Below are 17,242 nucleotides of genomic sequence, written 5' to 3' on the forward strand. Positions count from 1 at the left end.
TACTTACACGTATTCGTTTTATCTGTGAATGTTTCATAATCATTGACAACCTCTTTGCACACCTGGTGCCACGCCCATTCCTTCATATCTCTGTTGTGATAGTCATTGTTTTTAATATCCCATAGGCATGGATGTTTTTTTACAGCCATTATTATGTCTTGGGCCTCACACATTTTGTTGTTACTCGTAAGAAGAACTCCGTCCCAGACAAATAAACGCACGTCCACTCAGCGCAGCGCAGGCGCGGTACTGAATAGAATTTCCGTTCGGAATGACGTCATTCTTTCTTTCTATTCCGACTCACCGAACGCACGATATATTTACACCCCGAACGTCTGGTTTTTTCCGTTCAGTACCCTTACCATGAGTTTTTACGTTTTGACAAATATGACTGTTTTGGTATTTGTTTACGTATTTGCCCATAAAATTTTCAATCAGCGCCCCTAGCGGATTGTATCCACCGGCAGTTAGAACATTTTATACGAAAAAATAGCATTCAGATTCTCGAATACGGAAACCAAACAAGGAAAACGAATGTATGCGGCCGGCTTCTGGCCGCATACATTGGTTTTCCTTGTAATAAAATAAAACTAAGAATTTCTTGATCCAATTTACAACATTTATTTATATTCCCGCGCAAAATATAACTCCAACGTCAAGAGCGTCCATTTTGTTTTTTTTTATGCTAATGCATACAAGATTGTATACAGATTGTATACAGTAACGCATACAGCCAGTGACTATATAAATGGGCACTTATTATTATAAAAATAACACAAAATAACTAATTAAAATAATACTATAAAAATAATTTTAATATATTTCTAACACTTGTTAGGTTAAAGTTTCGTTTGTTTAGTTTGATTAAAAACCGAATGACGTCAATCCGAATGCATCGATCGCATACATTTTGTTCGTGTCGCCGCACACAAACGGAAATTCCATTCATATTCTTCTAGATCTGCTCGTAATTTTGCTCTTTTGAGATAAAACTGACTCTCATTCATCCTGCACGTATTTAATGGGTGTACCCAATAACGTCGTTTCTTTTTTTGCTTTTTTTTCTTGTAAGGCGCCAGTAATAACTATTACTTTTAATTCGTCGTTGTCCATGTTAACGTGCTTTCGTGAAAACGTCACTCAGAGTAGTGGTGGTGTAAAATTATTGATACAAAAAATCAAATGTCTGCGGAAGGCTCACGGAAATTCGAATCTGAAATCCTGATCAGGAAATGTAACCAGGAAAACGAATGTATGGCGCCAGCTTTAGTTTAAAGACGTTATCCTAATCCCATATGGCGAACACCCCAAATATCGGTATATAATAGATATTGGTATTGACATCTATTATATACCGATTGATATTGATATCAAGTGAAAGACTGGACAGAGATTCTATAAAAAAAAAGCAAATATCCAAAAAACATCTTGTTTTTAAAAGGGTTTTTTATATATTTTTTTCATCTTTTAAAACGTTTTTTATATATTTTTTTGATACCACGGCCATCGTCATCGCCAAGTGGAACGCAGACAAACCCTTACACAGCCTCACGTGAAACAAACCGAACTAAAAACACAAAGTCGGTGAATAACAATCGGATGCCACTGATTGGCGGGCCGGCGGTCGATACCTGGGTAACCAAATTACTGAAAACGTTAGCATTTCAACTTGGCCCTTTTTGAAGGAAACTGAATAATCGAGTGAGTTGCGACGTGTGTGATGCGATATTTTTGGATATTTGAATGAGTGGATTGGGGTTTATCTAGAATATTTTAGGGTTAATAAAAAACGAGAGTTTCAGCGTCATTGTTAACCGAGTACTATACTCATAGATTCTCATAGGTAGAGTTAGAGGTCATAGTCCACCGCGTTGGCCAAGTGCGAATTGGTAAATTTCATATGCCACTGAGAACCACCACTACTTGTCTTCAATATGGTCCACCGCATTGTTGAATCATTTTTTGCTTAAACAACCTTTTTATTTGACTTAAGTATTTAAACGTGTTACTCATCATGAATATATAAATAATCCTTAAACCCTATAGATTCAAACTCCGAATTCAGACTCCAAATAAACATTGTCATTCTTTTGACATTTGCCTAAACTCCCAATTGTGAAGCTTCGTTATTCTCCGCGGTCAGTTTACACAAGGACATTCTAGCGTCTGATCCGTTTACCTTTCCCGTTTATTTTGGCTTACACGTGACGTCACTGTGGACATGTTACATGATTGAATGGGTACAAATAGACAATTAACCTCGATCTATACTGTTTGGAAATTATTAGACTTTTTGGACATTTGTAAAGTAAAAAGTTTTCTGTAATCCGTCTTATCAACTGCCTTATTAGAACAATGTTAAACGGTGCTGTGTTCTGGTGAAAGTTGGAAGGTGAAAGTAGAAAAAAACACTTATACTCGTACGACCAGTTCCAATTTAGTCGTCAGTGATACATGATCAACACTAAACTTGATTAGTTTCGTGTGTTTTTAACCAAACCAATCATGTATGTAAAATTTCAGGTTAATCAGTTGAAATTAACTGGTTTAAACTTCATTTACAAGATTAAATCCTCAAATACACGAAATAAAAGGGCAAATTAAATGAACAGACAATACAGTAAATAGGTTCATTTATTCTCTTTAAAAGTACCAATGCCCTTCCAAAGTAACTAAAGGCTACAATGTAGGTATTATATCGCTTACCAGACTGCATTCCTATCAGATTTTTTACAACTTTAGTTACATTACAACAGTAAAACAAGTGTTTAATTGGGTTCTCCAATACCACATACAATATTCTAGTATAAAAGCTAGTGCATTTTATATATAAATTCGAAAAATAAAAAACTTACATATGCCATAGGTAAGTATAATAATTATTCTTAACTCACTACTGTATCTTCTTATTCTTCTCTGACTCTTCTTATGTCACTGCTGGACATGGGGCTCCTCTCAGTCAAGTGCGAGTTGGAAGTGTAGTTGGGAAATGGGATTTTACCTTAGATTTTTTAAAGAACTCTTTCTTAGGCATGTTGGTTTCCTCATGATGTTTTCTATCACTGTTAGAGCAAGTTATAATTAATTTGATAATTTTAGATAAACATTGAACATAACGTAAAAACACCGAAAGCCTGGGATTCTAACTACAGATGCCTAGAATGAAAAACCGAATTACAAACCACTACGCTACCACTAGTGATCAGCAGTGATAGCCTAGTGATCAAGAAACTCGGCCTCTCGATCGAGGGGTCCGAGGTTCAAATGCCAGGCACATACCTCTGATTTTTCTAAGTTATGTGCGTATTAGAAATTAATTATCACTTGCTAAACGGTGAAGGAAAACATCGTGAGGAAACCTGCATACCTGAGAGATTTACAAAAAAAATCTCAAAGGTATGTGAAGTCTACCAATACGCACTTGGCCAGCGCGGTGGACTATGGCCTAATCCTTCTCATTATGAGAGGAGACCCGTGCCCAGCAGTGGGACAGTAGTGGGTAGTTGATGACGCTATCACTTATGTACCCTTTCTTAAATTCTCGACCTTATTTTATTCATACATTAATTACAGCCAATCGTATTCTAGAAAACTAAATTAAAAATGCATTTCAATTTCCTGGAGCGTAGTTCAAACCCAGGTGCTCAAAGAAGCTTCTTAGCACTTAAAGTAATGAAGTTCATTTTTGATAAATTGCAAAGACCAGACGATCAAGTTCCTCTTTGCATTTGAGAGACAATCAATTTTAATGAGCGTTTCCTTGCTTCGAAGGGTTGGGTTGTCTGGTTATTGTCATGTTATTGTGGTTGTTTCGAATCCTTTTAGGCTTAAAACATCCGGAGAGGCTACCCAGAATTCAGAATAACACGTTTATTATCACCCGCAACCATAGATTAGTAAAGATACTTCGCCGCCTTGAAATTGAATGAAGCCACAAACGGCTTATTAGTAAGTTCTTTTTTTTAATTCTTGACAAATAAAAACAATTTTAGAGAAAATTTACGAATAAATTACTAATACTGCGTAAGTAATTTACGTAATAAATAAATAATTATTTCAAATATTTTAGGGACATATTTGCACGGAGACGTGGCAAAACTTTTTTACGCAACTATTTCAATTCTCAAAACTGGGTACATTTTCTTGTTAGGAGTGAGTAATCTTTACTTATCTATGCCCGCAATATGCCCGATATATTCCTTAACCTGTAACGATCCGATCTGTTTGATTGTTTTAATTGAAGAAGCTTGTAATAGGTCTGATGGTTGGTGATCACCACCGCTCATGGACATTAGTATCCAACTCCGTATAGAACAAGGGTTCTATCTGAAGCAATGATAGAAGCCCACGCCTAAGACTCAAGTGATCGCCTCATATATAAGTCAATGGGCGTCTGAACTGTTCCACCGAAATGCAAATAAGTGTTCCTTGAAGAAATAGATGTGATACTCTCCGTGAAGATCGTGAATTTTGATTTTAATTGTGTGATTAGTCAAGACTCATTTGACTGGGGAATAGATGCCACTTACCATCAGATGGACGGTTAACTCATATACTACTGAAATGTTACAAAATAAACTAATTTGCCATACTCCACCCATTTCATACATACATCTTAAATCTTAATGGTCTCAGTAGTGGAGGAGAAACACATCAACAATATTGATGAACTACTACAGACAATTGCAACTGTATACATTTGTGAGTGCCACAATGCTAGATCTGTTAATAAGATTATAGTTAACTATTCCGACGTATCAGTCATAAAGGCAAACAGGATGGACGTTAATATTGCAAACATTGCGTCTGGTGCAGGTTACGGCGATTGGATTAACTCTAACGAACTCGTCTGACATAATCTTGTGAATCCGGCCCAAGGCATAAGCGTACAGAGATATCGTAGTATCCTTAAGCAAGCGATTTTAGAGTCAAGTGGTAAATCTATTCATAAGGTTACAATGAGCGTTCAGTCTACCTGATGGTTATGAATCTGAACCAAGTCAGTGTAGAGAGTTCGTGGTACACTTATCGAACAAGTGAAGTGTAGTGACGGTAACACAAATATGACTTTAATGAAAAAATAACTTTGTGCACATAGAATTGTTGCACTCTATCGTTATTGTCAAATATTTATAGCTAACTTTAAAGCAAACTTTTAATGGGCTTACAACAACCTTTAGGTGGTAAATCTGATGTGACACTATGATCTGGAGACACCGCTATTTTGTGCAGTAATAGCAGTGAATTTCCTTTGTTTGAAGGACGATTCCATTGGACGATTTCCATTGAAGGACGTGATATAGGAGATTTTTGTATTTAATACAATAAAACTGACTTCCATGTCACTACAAAGTAAAAAATAATTCAAATAAATGTTGGTTTAGTACATAGTCCTGAAATTGGCGCTCAATACATTTCGATTGATAGCGGCGTAAACAGCGTGCCCAATATGAGCGCCGACTTTATAAGAAATCGTGTTTTTCCAATTTTCCGGGAAAACTGGCGAAAATTTTCAAATTTCCACGAAATGGGACCCCCTGTGAAACTAGCTGCATACAATGCTGTATGAATCATGTCAATCGGTCGCGGCATCGCGAAAAAATCGCTGGTCATACATTAAAAAAAAAGAAATAAAATATATACGTGTCGAATATATAACCTCTCTTCCTTTGGGAAGTCGGTTAAAAAGGTTTAACGCAGACTCGTTCCTACTAATGAGGAATAATTTTGAATCTTATCACACTTTTCACCAACTTCTATTGTAGCTCTTTTTCCCTTCCAAAAGTTACCTCGCTTTCGCTACCGCCTCTATCTTGTGCTATAAACATTTAAACACATTGTTTCATGTAGCCGAGCACGTGCGCGCTGCATAATTCTCAGATGCCGAAGCGTCCTGCATTCTGAATGCGACTAAGTTGTGTCCGTTTGTCCTGTCGTGAAATATTATCGGTATCATACTATCCCATTGAAAGAGAAATTGTTGTACTAAGTTCGAATAATGAATGTCCATTGTCCATAGATGACGAATACGACGGGACGCAACTAGTATTTTCTAGCCGCTCCAGATTCCGTACTCACCTGCTACTCCGATATTATTAAAAATAATATCGGAGTAGCAGGTGAGTACGCATATATTCCTGCGTGAGGTCGGCCTCAAATGCCCCGTTACCCCTGAGTTAAGGTAAGCTCAAATTTCTCGGAAAAAAAATGTTTTCCTTGCCACGTCCTTCAAATCAGAAAACAGCACTTAACACTGCTGATCTTAAGCAGAAATAGATGTTAACGCATCCATAACGAAATACTTTGTGAAATAGTTGTATATTATTTAGATATTTTAAACGTAAAATGACAATAACTATTCTAGTATTATAGTGTAACTTACTCTATATTCTACAACAACCACACAATTATCATAGCAGTTACCAAATATTGTTACTGACATATGTAATGTACAGTAAAGCGATTTCAACGATAATGCCGATCGTAAGGCAAAGCTTGTGGCGCTCTCATGGGATTGTGTCTAATTAGCACACGTTAATAATAAACTGAGCAACAAAACGAAAGTTCAAATGGATACTAAAAAATACTGGTAGGAACCTGATATCTATTCATATCCGTTGAAATAAGGAAATAAATTGGCAAGCAAATGATAAAGGAAGTCTAACTCTTCTTATTTTAGGTAACTGGTTACTATCGCCCATAGATATTACGAAACCAACTATTATAAAACAGTAGTTCTTTCCATTTGTGTTATTATTGTTTTATGATATATGACCTATAATAAGATAAACATCATAGAAGCAAAACCAATGTTACTATAAACCAAAAATACACGTTAATGTCACAATTAAAACTCTACAGCATTAATAAAAGTTAAAGCTACTAAATCATACATTGTTTCGTCATTTCATTCCAAAAGCTGACTAAACGTTGGAACTTTTTCTCCAAAATCCGTAACTAACTGGGCATATCGCGGCCCATTAAGATAGTTAGAGCAATTACCCAGATTTGCATACTGCTGGAAAATTATTACCACGTACAATTTCCCTCATGTGAGATGACGCTTACGTTAAATCTACCGTTTTATATCTCAGTTTATGAGCTATATGTTATCGTCGTTAATAAGAAGCTTGGACATTAACGATATCACATTTTTATAACGTTACATTAAAGTAATAAGTGACTCATTTGATACTACAGTTTAAAAACAGATGCGGGTAGGTGAAGTGGGGACGACACCTTGGCGGCGCTCGAATTAACAGAGAGCGACAATCTGGTCGGAGACTTCAGCAAGAGCAGTCGAATAACGGAGATACTTGTGTAGTTATAATACTTCTAATCACTAGTGTGAACTTACTTACGTATAATTGTTATATCGTTACTCTGTACCGTTTATGTGACTATATTATTACATGACTTCAAGACCTTCAAGACGAGTTTGATTTCATCAGAAGTGTACAAGAACCAGCTCACAATCATGGACGGCGATTCGTAAGTACGAACATACTTGACACAGGAATAAAAACCGTGAGTTAAAACATTATTTTGTCATATGTGAATTTATCTTGGTAAAATAAGTAAAAATGGGGGTAGATAAATGTCGTTGATGGAAGGGCAAACTCATTTGAATTAAGAAAATGGATAGATTGAGACTAGTAATTCAATGAAATGTTAATACCCTCTGAAAATGATATACTTAAATTTTGTGAACAAACTTTACTCTTAGCAAATTACTTGTTAACATTGTAAACTGAGGTGTTTACTTCAACATAAGTGCATTTTCTGTGAAGAAGTGTCTAAAAGTAATTTTGCAAGGCAGTTCTTGTGGTAAATCTGTCCATTTGGTTAAAGTCTGTGGTGTAAAAAGTAAATCCTAATTGTTCTAAAGTTACACCTACTTTGAAATATATAGAAATACACGTACTTATGAAAATATTTTAAGGATCTTTAATCTTAAATGTCAGGCTTTATAGATGTGGGAACCTAATGGTTGTTAATATAGGCTAATGTACGCCAGAAATTGCATACAGGTTAGATTTGAATTTATTTTTGATAACTTTTAATGTTTCAAACTGGGTTTACGTATATGCGTTTGTTATTATTGTATGGAGGGGACTATGCGGTAGCAACAAACGCAGTTACAGAGTACAGTATACCTACTTGATATAAGTGACACGTTTATTAAGTTGCAAAATTTTGATTAATCATAATTGTACAGAAATGTATAATATCTACGTGGTACATATTTAACTGACTGAAAATAAGTATCACGACCACGGTATTCAGTGGCTGAGTGTACCCACGAGGGAAATGGTAAATGAGTTTAAGGTTTATTGTTTTTTTTTTTTGGATATTAATTGACTATATTTAAAAATAAACTTCTACATTGAAAATTCACATCTACATTGTTCACACTTTCATTTTATAAATCAATGAAAGTTTCCTTTTGATTTCATATACTTACTTGTTTAATACGTAATTGTTATGAAAGAAGCATACGTACGTTGCCAAATTTAGCTTTCCATCAATTCTAGGCGAACTCACGCAGTACTGTGTACTACTGTGTTTTGACTCCCATAAAGTATAAATGCACATTAGTTAATGATCTATGAGAAAACTGAGAAACTTATGCGCAGCGGTCTTTGGAATATTATATATAAAAAAAACAACCTCCCATTTCACTTATACAGAATATTAAATGTCTGTTTTAAATTTAGTATGCAACGTATCGTTTTGTATTAATATTTCTTTACATCTCGTAATTTTAAACCTTTATTGAATTTGACACATTACACGTCCTTTTGGTTTGAAAATTGGGCACTATCAAATACTGGTAAATGAAGTTTGCACCTTAAACGTTGAGGCGCTTAGACTATCGATATTATCAATTATGTGAGCCACTTACGAAATGATAAACGGGATCCACTTTGTATGGGATTGAGAATAAATTATTTTAAGTAAAATAATAATAATAATAATAATAAATTGATGCTTTTATAACTTGAGCTTAGTTCTATTTACAAGTTACAGCAATTAAGTTATTATACGTATTAAGTGAGAAACGGTCACTGAATCCTACATAAATTTAGATAGTCTTTTGTATACCATATTTAAAATGAGTCTTGCCTGCGACTTTGTTCATGTGGATTCAGAATATAGTTTGAATTGCATTTTTAAAACGAGTCTTGCCTGCGACTTTGTTCATGTGGATTCAAAATATAATTTGAATTGCATTTTTAAAACGAGTCTTGCCTGCGACTTTGTTCATGTGGATTCAAAATATAATTTGAATTATACAATGCCCTCTGTCAAGATCACGGAGTACATTGGTAATTTGAAATTCTCCATTACCTGGTCATGTAATGTTTAAAAAAAAAATGTATATTTTTGACATCAACTTCGTAGTTTTGGTTTTAATGCATTTTCAAACATACAAACCGACAGACAAAATTTTTTCTTTTTCAAATATATTCGATGTAAACACGTGAAGATTTCATTCTTATTATATGTATATCATAGCCGAATGAATAATAATGTTGTTTAATAATGTAATGAAATAAAACCATAGGTACATTTCGATGGGATTTTCTTATACAATAATTTACTTTTCATATAAATTTCATACGGTTCACAATTGCGTCATGTCTAGGTTTTCTCTATAGAAACATCGAGCGTCTCCTTGAGAGTGTTGGTTGTAAATGATACATATTATATTAATATAATCTATACAGATATTACGCACTAATATATTTTTTATTACAAACTATATAAAAGTCAGGTGAAGCCGAGGCGTTTGAAATATATATAATGAATATGAATTGTTCGGTAATAAGGTGTATCGGCAGTAAGATAGTTTGACTAACCGTTTGTTTGGCTGGCTGGTATAAAATCATGATCAACTTTAATAGACCTTTTTCAGGTCATAGAAATTTTAGGTTGTGATTGATAAGGAGCCACATGTTATGTAAAACAGTTATAGTTTTAAATCTGACGATCGTGATGAGAGAAAATTAGAATTGGACAAGATTATTAAAATCATGTCATGTCAAAGTATTTCAAAATTTTTAAATAAATCTGACCGTTCAAAGTAGGTAAAAATCGAATTCAAATATTCCGTTACATACATACAGGTCAAGTTAATAAAAGCGTGGCAAAAATAAAAGCGTGTTTAAAAAAAATCTTTTATCAGTTGTAGACACAAATAAGTATAGTTAAATAATGGCCGGTTTCTGAAGTCATTTTTCTTGGTAGGTAGTTTACGAGTATGTATTCAATCTATCGGAAACTATCCGTTTGATAACTACCTACGAAAAAAAAATCCGCTTCCAAGGAACTCAATGTAAGACAAGGTCTGTTTAAACTCCGTTTAGATTAACGGACCATTTTAATGTGTTTATTCTTTCCATAACATTATTCGATTTTTTTTAAAAAACGACGTTTTGCGTAAAGTCTAGCAAATCTTCCTTAGTATAATGCATAACTTTTACAGTAAAATAGCCCAAACTATAACTTCCTTATGGGAATCTTGATTTAAAACTTTTAGTGAAAAAAAAAAAAAGTTAAGCTTATTACACAATTGACAAGTATGTCGCTGACGTGAACGCATGGGTCCTTCGCTTTATTAATTAAATTTTGAAATTCATGCAATAGTATGTATTATTATAACTGAATATAAATTCAATTTAATGTAATGAAATTTCTTTCGGACTTTCAAAAGTGGGTTATGTGGCCCTACTTTGAAAGAAATAATGTGAATTTGTGATAAATAACGTAAAAAAATTGGGTTCATACAACTTATTACGTGTTGTACTTATTGTGTGAAATTCATGGTTTGTTTACCATTATTTAGTCTTTAACTTTGATATCATTCATTTCAAATATTCACGATATATTATTATTTTGATACTGCTTCATCAGTTGATAAAAGACGTACGTTGGAAAGGCAACTATTTGTATAAAATAACATTGTAATAATTAAAAGAAGTACTAAGTAGTAATAAAATAATGTTATAATAGTATTTTGAGTCGCACAGATTCATTTAGTGGCCAACTATAGATCTATCTATCTATCAGTATAACAGTTATTGAACAGGTTGTTGAGCATTCCGAAATGGACTAATAAGATAAACGTCGTTATTCTGATGCGTAACTTTATCGAATCAATAGTTGTTGGAGATTTAACTATTGGACTTAGAATCCAGGCATAAGTAAAGTGGGCAGTTAGATGTTGTCATTACTGTAGGTGTAGGAAACTTTGTGGTTTGATTTTTATTTATCTGGAGTTAAGATGGATTAGTGCAGATGCCTCTAGCAATGTGATATTCACGGGTGTCTCTTGGTGATGCATATGGTTGGGTTGACCCAAGGCATCGAGTACCTGGAAGACATTAAGTGAATGTTGCATTTTTGGAGTAAATTTGAGTTGAGCACTGGCCGAATGTTATCGTAAACAAGGTACAAAAACTGCGGTGATACATGACTAGAGTGATCCTATATGAACATCACCTAGTTATAACCGTGTTTTTTTAATATTTAACAATGGTCTAATGCATTCGCTTCAATACCTGTCGCGCATATGACATTTATGTAAAGAGTCCTTATGAACTATGCCTGCAACAGAAATCCGTGGTGAACACTGTTGGGGCAGATTTATAACCTAGGTAATACACAACTAGTGTGATTCTATATGAACATCACCTAGTTTAAGCCTTGGTTCGGATCAACAGTTCGGGCCTTTTACATGCGAGTCGGTATTGCAAGAAAATGCGTATAGTTAAAGCCATGTTTTTGATAAACAGTTCGGGCCTCTTACGTGCGAGTCGGTATTACAAGAAAATGTGTAACTCTTCTGGACTTAGGCATTAAACAACTGGTTTTCTTTTGCAGCTCTTGCATCAGACCATACACGATCGAGGACGAACGTGTGAGCAGGACGGCCGAATGTTATCGTCGTTAATAAGAAGCTTGGACATTAACGATATCACATTTTTATAACGTTACATTAAAGTAATAAGTGACTCATTTGATACTACAGTTTAAAAACAGATGCGGGTAGGTGAAGTGGGGACGACACCTTGGCGGCGCTCGAATTAACAGAGAGCGACAATCTGGTCGGAGACTTCAGCAAGAGCAGTCGAATAACGGAGATACTTGTGTAGTTATAATACTTCTAATCACTAGTGTGAACTTACTTACGTATAATTGTTATATCGTTACTCTGTACCGTTTATGTGACTATATTATTACATGACTTCAAGACCTTCAAGACGAGTTTGATTTCATATATGATAAGCACATGTGAATGAGAAATACGTCATTGAGTACATTTTATAATGTGTAGGTAATTGGTAGGTAGGTTATAATTTTATTAACACTTTTATACATTATAACTGTTTATAAGTATTTAACAGGGTAAAGTTTTAAAGATTGCGAGGCCAAATACGAAATATTAATGCCGAAAAATACTGAAAAGAATTACAAGTCTCATTTTGATAAAAACTAAAATACATAATCCGAGGTTTTTAAAATGATTCATAGCTGGGTAAAAATAGAACAAACTCATGTTGAAAAAAACAAACTGTATTGTTGCACCATGGTGTAGTGTATTTTTCAAACAAAAAACGTAAATTGATTCCCAATAATAAGCTATCCCATTGGATTCCATCCATGTGCACTTACGTGCATTGTTTCTCCGTATACACCTACGCTTAAACCCCAAACATTATTTAGGATTAAAGTGCGTCATTTTATTGTCGAAAAAGTTCAATTTCTATCGAATTCCCCTTTGAAATCGACGTAATTTATTGCACTTTTTTCTACTTTGTAAGACTTTGTCATAGCTCAAATAAGTAAGTATGAAAGGAGTTAAATGTCCGTAGGCTAATGATGAAAATGGCTAAATTATTTGAACGAAATTATCTCAAAGTAAGCATTCTTCACAACAATAAAATAAGAATTTGAATCTCAAAAACATCCTCAAAAGTAGGAAAAATACTTACAACAAGTAAGTAAACAAGGACAAACCAAGTGAACTAAGCATGTTAACAATTTGATATACTTGATGTAACATTAATACAAATAATAGACCATTAACCTTATCTGAAACAAATTAAAACTAACTTTAGTCACGTCCAAAACACAACATGCATTACAGTTCATGAAGGTAATCTGGCATCTGAGTTATGGTTCGTGCTATGCATTGTATTATGTGACATGCTATTATGTTATAGAAGTAACAAACGGTCATACAGTCCACATGATGGACACCGTTACTCATGGACAACTTTAACCAACGCTAACAGACCAAAAATCGTATTTAACAGTCGATCAAAAATACAGTTCCAGGAGATAGAAGCAACAAACGCATATCGATACCTTAATTCGCAAATCAGCCAACTCCACTTTTTTCAATATGTTTTTTTATATATTTTGATTTCGTTCAACGCCATTTATTATGAAAATAAATAAAAAACATTTTGACATATGATCGATATGCAGCTCACCCATATACGTCAATGAGGGGGAGCTCAGATGCCCTCTCCCCGTCGCGTAGGAGAGAAAAGAAAAAACCTTCAAACCTTTTTGTTTTTTTCCAACATATTTCCAAAAATAAGCGCCAACACTACCATAGGCATAAGCGGTGGTGGATCAGAAATCGAACCAAGTAGAGTTCTATCTACTCCTACAACTAAGTGCATTCAACTTACATTAGCAACATGATCATCATTACTGTCCCATTACTGTCCCACTGCTGGGCACGGGTTTCCTCTCATAATGAGAAGGATAGGCTATAGGCCACTGCGCTGGCCAAGGTTGAATTGGTAGACTTTACATACATTTGAAAACGATTTTTTAAAGATTTCTTAGGTATGCAGGTTTCCTTACGATGTTTTTCACCGTTTAAGCAAGTGACAATTAATTTCTATTATTTTTAAGCACATAACTTTAAAAAATCAGAGGAGCCTAGGATTTTAACTTCGGACCCCTCGATCAAGAGGTCCAGTTTCTTAACCAGCAGGCTTTCGCTACTTAGTTACATGCTTCAACTTACTTGATATATGGGAACAACTAAGTACATAAAAGTTCTTCATCAATTAAATGATTCAATGCTTTCAATTCGATGCTTTCTCTGGATTTATAGTCTCATAAATTCAATTGATTCCCTTAGCACTCAGCTAAGGATGACAATGTAAACAGTGCAACAATTCGGTCCAGCGCATCTAATTCAGTTTGACTACAGTGTGTAATATAATTCAGTATGACGTATCTGACTTGATCGAATGTGTCACTGACGGTATAATCATAATAGACAGCTAATAGGTAATAGAAGGCTACTTGTTCATAATTATTAAGAGTATTTGTATCATTTTTTTTACCTACTGATATTGGGTGTGTACCTACCAAAGATCAAAATTTCGCAATGGCCAAAATCACCCGTTAATAATAATCAATCCATCCAATGTTTTGATTACTATAAATTTCGAAATATCGATGTTTACCTTTGACAATTACTTCAATTGTCAATTTTCGATCATTGCTAAGCAAAACTTGTATAGATTGAATTTTAATAATGTGTCTAATTGTCTAATATCGATCTTTGGTAGGTATTCAAAATATTCAATATTGTTTAATTATAACTGGCGTAGGTCGAGCTTAACTCGGATAGAGTTAAAATAACCACAAGAACAATCCAATAATAACAGGCGTAGGCGTGCCGTACAAGCGTGGGATCTATGAAACTCGATGTCACAATCATAGATTAGTAAAGATACTTCCCCGCCTTGAAATTGAATGAAGCCGCAAATGGCTTATTATAGTAAGTTCTTTTTTTGAATTCTTGACAAATAAAAACATTTTTAGAGAAAATTTACGAATAAATAACTAAAACTGTGTAATTTACATGATAATTAAATAATTTATAATAATAATTTCAAATATTTTAGGGACATTTTAGCACGGAGACGTGTCAAAACTTTTTTACGCAACTATTTCAATTCTCAAAACTGGGTACATTTTCTTGTTAGGAGTGAGTAATCTTTACTAATCTATGGTCACAATAGGAAACGTCTGTAATATACCGTAAGAGTACATATACAAATATTTCCCATACCAGTCTGACACGAAGGTTCCGGGTTTTGTCTCCTAATCTAATTGATGAATTTAGATAACTGTCCTGGGTCTGGCTGTTTTTGCATGTAAATTAAAATATACGAACAGAATTGAAGAGTCTCTTTGTAAAAGCAAAATTTTTTGCTAAATTCATTTTGACGGAACTTTCATTGACAGTTAGCTGATGATATAATTAGTAACAAAGGCTACGTTTATTTAAGAAAAATACCGCGAAAAAATTAAACGCATGTAGTAAAATAAAACTATTTCTTCGATCAATTTACAACTTTTATTATTCCCGCGCAAAATCCAATTTTAACGTCATGAGTTCATGAGCGTTTTTTTTTATGCTAACTCATACAGTCGTGTAGCGCATACAGCCAGTGTAATGTAATACAAAATAATTAATTTAAATAATACTGTAATTAAATAATTTGAATATATTTCTAACACATGAAATATCTCAAGTATTTACACTTTTAAACGCGAGTGATACCAAGAGCATATGTTACATTTAAATATAATACAAATACAATTTTATCCACACAAGTATCTTCTTCGCATCAATACAGGAAACTCCAAGATAATGGCTATTTTCTCCAGTATTAAGTTTTCGCAAATAGCCCGTAATGGCGTACGAAAAGCGGCAACTAAGTTGTCAAAACTCTGCCCCTATTCGGCCCACTCATAAAAGTTAGCCGGAATCGTTCGCCCCTGTAATTCTGTTTAGTGTTTTTAAACTTAATAGTTAATTATTGTACGAAAATAGTCACACTATCGTCATGCAAGTTTGAGTATAAATTGCTTAAATAACTGTTTGTCATCCAAAGATACAAAATTGTAATTTTAATTTAAATAAAGATTTACTCGTACATACAAGGTACGCAAAGTTAATCATCAAATTTTGTTTTTGAATTAGCAACAAAAAGTTAAAGATTTCTATTACTCAAAATCACTGTTTTTTTATTCAGTACAAAAGTTATTCAAAAACAAAATTGTATTTTTTTTATAATATAGGAGTAGCGGACGAGCATACAGTCCACCTGATGATAAGTGGCTACTGCCGCCCATGGACATCTGTAATCAACCCCAGATAGGATTAGATATTCCTACCTGAGGTCGGCCACAGATGCGCCGCTACCCCTGAGGACTAAGCTGGAACGCCTCGGAAAAGTCTGTCTCCCTGACCACACCCTTCAAATCTGAACACAGCAGCGCCTAACACTGCTGTTATTAGGTAGAAATAGGTGTGGCGGTGGTGCCGCCGGAGTCGAACCACAAAGAGTTCTACCATCTTACAAAATATGTACGATTAATTTTGCGCCACCCTATATAATATGAAGTACGATGTATGTACGGGCTAATATTGCATTAAAAATGCATGAACCCTAATTCAGAAAAGAAAACCTTCAGAGATTTTATCATAATTTGCTTTATATAGGTATCTTGAAAATATAAAAAGGCAAGAATCCGTAAATAATGAACGAAACAAACATCTCGTAAATGGAAACGAGATGAGGTGGTAATACCTACTATACAATACATAAGGCCGTTGTTCGCTAATCTCAATTCCAAGCTTATGTATATGCAACGCACATAAATAATTGGCCAAAATTAAGTCGCACTTGCATAAGGAGGGTTCCGTGCGACCAAAATTGTTTATTTTTTATTTTTAGTATTTGTTATTTTATAGTATAAAAGTCATTGAAGTCAATCTATTTTGAAAATTGAACTATCTACTTATTATGGTTCAGGAGATAGAGCCCTGTGACAGACAAACGGGCGGATAGAAGGACAGACAGCGGAGGCTTAGTAATAGGGTTTTGTTTTTATCTATATTTTCTGTTCTTTTTTTTCTGGGCACTAAACCCTAAAACATCGATAACGCGATTCAGGCACATTTAGCGCCATCTTTTATCATACGGGGGAAATTGACACAAACTAACTATAAGAAAGTCATTCATTCACACAAGCCAAGGACACTCGTAACAAGTTCCGCTGATGATATATTTGTCTATAAAACATACCTGCGTAAAGTTACAAGATAAAGGCACTCAATATTCGATAGCACACGTATATTCGATGTGAGGTACTGCGATAAACACGTATTAGAGAAACTTTTGGAGGCTTCGCT

General features: G+C 34.3%; 1 protein-coding gene across 3 annotated transcripts in view; it reads right to left on the reverse strand.

Annotated features, from left to right (window-relative positions):
- CCHa2 (neuropeptide CCHamide-2) overlaps positions 1-17,242 on the reverse strand; it is a 53,834-nt gene that overhangs the window by 13,295 nt on the left and 23,297 nt on the right. For 2 of the 3 annotated variants that reach the window (XM_073073251.1, XM_073073250.1), the window contains exon 1: positions 8-238. The exons of the other annotated variant lie outside the window; for it this stretch is intronic. In XM_073073251.1, the coding sequence (XP_072929352.1) occupies positions 8-173 (166 nt within the window). In that variant the 5' untranslated portion in view covers positions 174-238. Of the gene's footprint in view, positions 1-7; positions 239-17,242 lie in introns of those variants that run through there. 3 annotated transcript variants of the gene reach the window in all.

Source organism: Epargyreus clarus, unplaced genomic scaffold (assembly GCF_041222505.1).
Source record: "Epargyreus clarus isolate Ecla_fem2 unplaced genomic scaffold, WU_Ecla_fem_2.2 ptg000005l, whole genome shotgun sequence".
NCBI lineage: Eukaryota > Metazoa > Arthropoda > Insecta > Lepidoptera > Hesperiidae > Epargyreus > Epargyreus clarus.